Source organism: Priapulus caudatus, unplaced genomic scaffold (genome assembly GCF_000485595.1).
Source record: "Priapulus caudatus unplaced genomic scaffold, Priapulus_caudatus-5.0.1 Scaffold511, whole genome shotgun sequence".
In the NCBI taxonomy this organism is placed as follows: Eukaryota; Metazoa; Priapulida; class Priapulimorpha; order Priapulimorphida; family Priapulidae; genus Priapulus; species Priapulus caudatus.
The window spans coordinates 2,391-9,300 of record NW_014577572.1 but is presented as its reverse complement, the minus strand read 5'-3'; the positions used below and the strand labels follow the sequence as shown (position 1 = coordinate 9,300).

The 6,910-nt window shown below is 39.6% G+C and overlaps 1 protein-coding gene across 1 annotated transcript in view; it reads left to right on the top strand.

The window, feature by feature from the left end:
* LOC106811165 (succinyl-CoA ligase subunit alpha, mitochondrial-like) overlaps positions 1–5,473 on the top strand; it is a 12,572-nt gene extending 7,099 nt beyond the window's left edge. Inside the window, exons 4-8 of the mRNA XM_014814709.1 lie at positions 3,284–3,503; positions 3,727–3,753; positions 3,966–4,012; positions 4,215–4,403; positions 4,566–5,473. Of these exons, the coding sequence (XP_014670195.1) occupies positions 3,284–3,503; positions 3,727–3,753; positions 3,966–4,012; positions 4,215–4,403; positions 4,566–4,592 (510 nt within the window). The 3' untranslated portion in view covers positions 4,593–5,473. The remainder of the gene's footprint in view (positions 1–3,283; positions 3,504–3,726; positions 3,754–3,965; positions 4,013–4,214; positions 4,404–4,565) is intronic.
* The last annotated feature ends 1,437 nt before the right edge of the window (positions 5,474–6,910 follow it).

Below are 6,910 nucleotides of genomic sequence, written 5' to 3'. Positions count from 1 at the left end.
GTCCTGTGACTCGTACCCGCTGACCAGCTCCCGCGTGGAGACATCTCGTACGTGCCTCCTGCTGCCATGACAAAGACGCATAACGTTAGCATCCGTCGTGGAGAGAGGGGGGTGTCCGCCACGCCGAAGTCGGGCAACTGTGCCGTCCACCTGAGTGACGATGAGACGCGAACTCACAGACTAATAAGGCCAACCACACTGCAGCGAACAGCTGGACCGACGCGTAACGACGAAACGACTTTTCAGAAAATATTAGAAACGTAATTGTCGCTAATGAGCCATTTGCACACTGACCGACAGACGAACCGCCGCGGGCGACAACGCTGCCGACGACAAAAAATTTAGAAAACTGTTGCTATTTCCCAGTGACTTTCCCGCCGCGACAAGGCAGTACGCATTCCTCAGCGTCAATCTCCGTCTTGAATGGCTGCCCGACTTTACAAATCGCCAATCCAGCCGTTTCCATCGGCGACGTGACATTGCCAATACGTCATAAAATTATAACCAAATGCTAGCAGGAATAGACTGGTCCCGATGCGGCTAAACTCGCACCGCTGTCATAAACAGTGGAGCCGGCGAACCCACTCAACGGCAAAACATGCAAGCTGCGGCGCCATCAGACGTGATTATTGTTTACGTTATATTATAAATGCTACTTGTCGCTGCAGGTGTGGCTGCGCCAGTCGCCGCGAGCTTGTCGTTGTCGTTACGGTCGTCGCTGTCCGGCTGCAGTGTGTCTTGCCTTAATGGGGGGAACGGTGGGAGTATTGGCAGCGAGCTATCTATTAATGTAGTATTGATTGCTGACGGGTTTTTCATGTGCCAGGTTTAATGCAGGGCCCATAGTGCCTCCAAAAGTGCCACTGCAGAAATATTGTAGCCGATGCGGGGGGGGTGGGTCTGGGGAAAATTTGAAAATGTAGAGCCTCGGAAATGGGCAATTTCCTGCATTTTCAGGCTATGTTGACAAGCAACCATTCTGGATCCATAAAAGGTGCAATTTGTAAATTCAAAAGAGGAATGTAGGCTAAAGCTGATGTTTTGACTAACAGTATCTAAAATATATATAAGTATGATAACAAATAAACTATTATTTACAAAATTGGTATATACTATCAGAGTATACTAATATAAAAAATAAGCCACTTCAAATCTGCATTATACTTTCACTATGTACATCTGTCGTTGAAATTGAATTTGAATACGGCACATGTCCAATCTTAGAGCGCTGATATATCACACCTCTAATTGGTATCAGTATTAATCATAACACCAAACAGTCCAGCTTCAGACAACTTCCATCCTCAGCCTTATACAGTTCAGGAGGTTGTAGAAAATAGAACCGTGATTCAGTTACAGTACAATTCCGTTACTTGACACGGTGTACAGTAAATTACCTTGTGAGCTATCTTCTTTTCCTGGGCACCAGCGTGGCCCTACTAGCATATGTAGATATGAATCTGTACAGCCATTATATACCCACAGCAGTATGGAGTGCTAAAATCTTGGAAACACCAGCACACGTAACAAAACCGACAGTACTTCTAATTGCACTACTAAACTACACTCCATATCGTTAGTTTGTACCACAGCTCACCATAGATTGTTACCATTGCCAATCTAAACTCTAGATACTAAAATAATTCAGAATTTGGAAAAAATTACCTGTAAATGGTATTAATCATGCCATTATCGATCAGGAGTCTATCAATATTGATAGACTCCTGTAATTATGTATAACTAGCTGTCTCATATTTGCCAACAGTACTTTAAATTGTGACCCTAACATCATACATCAGCATACATGTTCGGACATTTTCGCATTTAAATGCACAGATGTACCATTAAACTGTTAATATAAGTATGTTAATCGTCCATCTGCCATTATAACTGTCCGTATTTGTCATATTATAAGCTTACTTAAATGTCTAGCATAACTCCATATACATATGTGCGGAAATTTTACAATTTAATCCACTCAGGGTGACATTAAATTGTTACAAAATATGTTAATAATGCATTTTGCCCGCAGTTTCACATTATAGATCACCAATGTACGTACATCACTGGTATATTTTAAACCTGCAATTCATGATGTTTACTGCTACAATATATTATTAGCATTATAGGTAATTATAATAATATTTATATATATGGCAAGCCTATAGCAGCGGACTCGCAATAAATTTAAGATGCGTACAATTGTTACACGACAATAAGAGAGTGTTACTACGTAAGGTCTACGTTACACTTAAATGCCAGTGTCAATTATTAATACACAATTGATTGGGGTTTATTATACCACACTACACACCTAATTATATATAATATATAAATATTTATACTATAATACATATGCCGCACACCTCGTACACACATGTGCGGCAACAGCACGCACGCACGCACGCACGCATGCACGCACACACGCACATACGCCTGCGTGCACACACGCATATATATATAACTTTCGCAACAAGTGAAATAATTGGAACGATTGAAACAATAGAAAAATGGAAAAAACTGCAGTGCACTATGGGATGGGGGGGGGGGTACTTTAGCAAGAAGTCCAGCAAAAAAATTCCCTCATCCTATATGTATGGGTGCTCCGCTACTATAGTATCTGCATGCCAGTGTCAGTGATGTTATTATAATGTCTACTACAATCATTTTATGTTTGAAACATGCGTGTCGTTAAATCACCTGAACCTAGGCTAGCTGGTAGGTGTCAGAGTATATTGTCGTAGCCAATATCAGTATTTGAAACATATCAATTGAATTGATTGTCTAATTTATTGATCATTTTCAGTACGTAGGCCTAGTCGTTTTCCATAATACTGTTTCATGCGTGGTTGTTAGTTGCATAATTTGGATTTAACAACTTTAAAAATTAGCAACCCAATTCAGGAAAGTACAACTGCTCATTCTATCATTTTTAATTTGTTTGTCAATTGTGCACAACTTATGAGTGTCGCCGCTCAGTTAGTTGTATGAGTGGTTTGAGTGGATGAAATACAGCATGCACATTTTAGCATGAGTATCAGGTCGACGTCTAAAAACGTGTTATCAGCAATCACATTTTTCAGTTTTTGCGTTCCTCGTCGAAACTGTGCTATACGCTCATTATTCGCACGCTTATTTGTTCTACTGAAAATCATTTAGTAACAAATATATATATATCCCATTACAGCTTTTGCAGTCATACGTTAACACTGTTTCAGCACAGTTGTCGCTTGCACATTTACGCAGGGAACTTGGACGTCAATTCCTTTACCTGGTGTTTCAGCCCGGACAGTGTAAGATCGGCATCATGCCTGGACACATTCACCGGCCCGGTAGGATCGGCATCGTGTCGCGATCCGGCACGCTCACCTACGAGGCTGTGCATCAGACGACGCAGTGCGACCTCGGACAAACCTTGTGCGTCGGCATCGGCGGCGACCCTTTCAACGGCACCAACTTTGTGGACTGCCTGGAGGTGTTTATGAACGATCCGGAGACAGAAGGCAAGTACTGTAGATGGGAAAGGTGTGTGTGTGAGCTCATGACCGTGTGTGATAATGCATGCATCACCCACTGCTGATACCCAATCTGACTTTCATCAATCTAATATTCTAAAGTTAATGTTATCATCTCTACCACCGCTTTTAAAATTGTTTCACATTTTTTCTGTGGATGTTATGTGATAATTAATAAACTGAAAGCTACCGTTTCTATGTGCTGCCTCAGGTATTGTAATGATCGGTGAGATAGGCGGTGCCACAGGCACTTGAAGCATATCAACAGTAAACATACGCCGCCGCCATCGCGCGTACACTGACACATATATATTAAGTGTAATATAATATATAAGTATATAATATATATGTACTATATTATATTAAGTGTACTTAATATATATGTGTCAGTGTACGCGCGATGGCGGCGGCGTATGTTTACTGTTGATATGCTTCAAGTGCCTGTGGGAGGTGCGGCCGAGGAAAGAGCAGCAGATTTTCTAAAGAAACACAATACTGTGAGTCTTGGATTATTTATTGAGAATCTGTGTAGTGAATGTAGTAATGTCTACATCAACGGTGTCACTAAACGGTAACATAGATAATTTTATAAATCAAGATGTCTTATCTGCACGTATGATTGTTTGATTTTAAACCGTTCTAAAGTTGCCGCTTGTGTTGAAGTATGTGTATAATTTAGGCTATATCTCTTTCGTCTAGGGTGAAAATGCAAAGCCTGTCGTGTCGTTCATTGCTGGTGTGACAGCGCCCCCTGGCAGGAGGATGGGTCATGCTGGAGCGATCATTGCTGGTGGCAAGGGTGGTGCTAAGGAGAAGATTCAGGCACTACAGGATGCTGGTGTCGTCGTCACCTCATCCCCAGCTCAGATGGGCTCTGCTATGAAAGAGGTAAGTGTGTAAAGCAAACATCGTATTATGATCGACAGCTGATCGTGAGTATCCTCTCTGTTGCTGCCAAGTACTCGAAGTCAATCATTCAGTATGATGTGTTTTTCATTATCGCATGGTTTCTTTTTTGTCAGGTTACACAACTTGATTTTTATTTTACAGGAAATGCAGAAAAGAGGAATTGCATGATCCTGCTGCCACCTAGTAATTTAATCAGCAGTTTCAGTTCCTGATTAAAGAGGTACTCACTTTCTCACATGATTAAACCACACAAAGGCAATGTTTTGCTACAAAGTTTTTATCTTAAAATAACCCGGTGTCGATTACACACACTTTCACCTATTGAACTTCAAGGACCGTTTCTCATTGATGGAATTTGTCAGTTGTTAGAGCAAAAATAATACAAGCAATGTGTGCAGCTAAAGAGAGCTAATGTTTTGCAAGACAGTATTAGGTTAGTATTGTAAAATATTAGCGATTTATTTGTCCTGCTTGCAATTATTTCGTTTTTGGGAGTTAAGTACATGCACAAATGGTAATAACCACATTTAATGTTGTTCAGTGGCTCTACAAAGTGTTGATTGTCCTGGACATGTTATACGTCAGTGATTCATGTCGTTAGATGCGTAATATCCTTCACCGTATAGTACTCTCATGTGCATATGCACTCATTCATCCTACGTGCATACGGTTTAATAATATTTATATGCAAGCAGGCAAGTTATTTTGGTGTTCACGTTTTTTTGCTCTCACATCTTGACAATACTCGTGTTTGCCCCCCCTCCCCCATGTTGACACTTTCTGGTTGCCTATTTTCTCACACTAGGTCCTGGAAAGTATGTTATAATTTAAGGGAAATGTCACGTATGGTTTGGATGACATTATCCTCAGTGTTAAATTTGCTATAGGGCTTGTAATTAAATATATTTACGGTCATTATAAAAAAAATATAGTAACGCTGATGTTTTTCTTTTGTCATGGAGTTGAATTAATTATGCAAGAAAGGTGAGCTAGTTTGGTTGCAAGTACTCAAAATTTATTAAACTGCCACATGCGTGATGACACTGCAACAGCAACATTATGTACAATTATATGAACTACCAAAAAATATATATTTACTATGCTTTGAGACCTGCAAGTTGCCAAATACCAATTGTCCCAGAAGCACGCTAGAAAATCATCAACCACCTACTTCACTACACACTCAATATTCACTTAACCGTCACTTATTCAATTATGCTCACTTATATATTGATACTAGTAAACCTGTGGGCAGGCAATGTATATACTGTAAAGTGCTGGCAAAAACTCTCTAGCTCTGAAGTTATCAATGCTCACTAAATATTAAAAAAACGAGATTTAAAATGAGTGATAATATTCTCATGCCAACCAGCTGAAGTGCTATTACGATGACACCTTTGTGTAAACCTGAAAAATGGGTGTAAAAAGTAGGTTTTCATTTAGAATTACACAATTCACTTTCATACAAATTCCAACACAAACTTGTGACAATTACACCTATCTTTTCTAAGCAAAATAATGAGATCTCACAACTCCATCGTTCAAATCTAATTTCAAATAACAAGTGTGGTGGACGAGAATGTCTAACATTACGATACAGCAATTTTATTAGACTTGCATAGACTGATAACATATTATAACATATGGCTTGAACAAGATTTCCATCTGGGCTGCAGTTTTTGGTAAAACTACTCAAAAATACGTTAGGTTTGAAACTATCTAATAAAGTCGACAAGCAATTTATAAGCGTATCCCTGAAACCTGACAACATATACTAGAAGAAAGTTTAGATACCACCAGTACTATAACCAAGCAGCAGCTTTTGTACAGTTCACACAACTGCTACATATTCCGTAAATAAATTCACTGATAAGCAAGCATACTCATAGCTGCGTACCGATTCAAAGCGACTATAGCGTCACTGCACTTTATTTTTGTTTTCTTTCTTTACTTTGTAGTCATTTAAGGCAGCCTTGATCGCATCTTCAGCCAGCACTGTAACATAAAACATAAATATACAAACTGACGAAAGCATTCATGAATGCAAAACGTTTTCTGCAAGAAATCGAGAGCCGTTCTGAAATCGCATGCAGCAACATTGCAATTGGGAATAACAAACAAAAATGTTAGTGTTTAACACATAACCACAAATACATGTGTGAATGTGAAAGTGAGGCAAACATGAATAAGTGCAGCCAAAATCTAATTTAATGCGAACTACCTGCATACACGTATGAAGTCATGATACTTCACAATAGATTGATGTAGTCACACTAGAAATTTTGACTTGAATAAAAGCATATCCCTGCAGTTTATATTTAATCATAAGTGAGATCGGAACGTCCCGCCGCCATATTGAGGTCAAAGTGCAAGCGGTATAACATTGCCTCGGCGCGCCATTGAGAAGTACGCGAAAAATTTCAACAGTTGTGCGTTTTTACTTTTTGCATTAACACAAACATTGCACAATATCCCAAATTAGCACA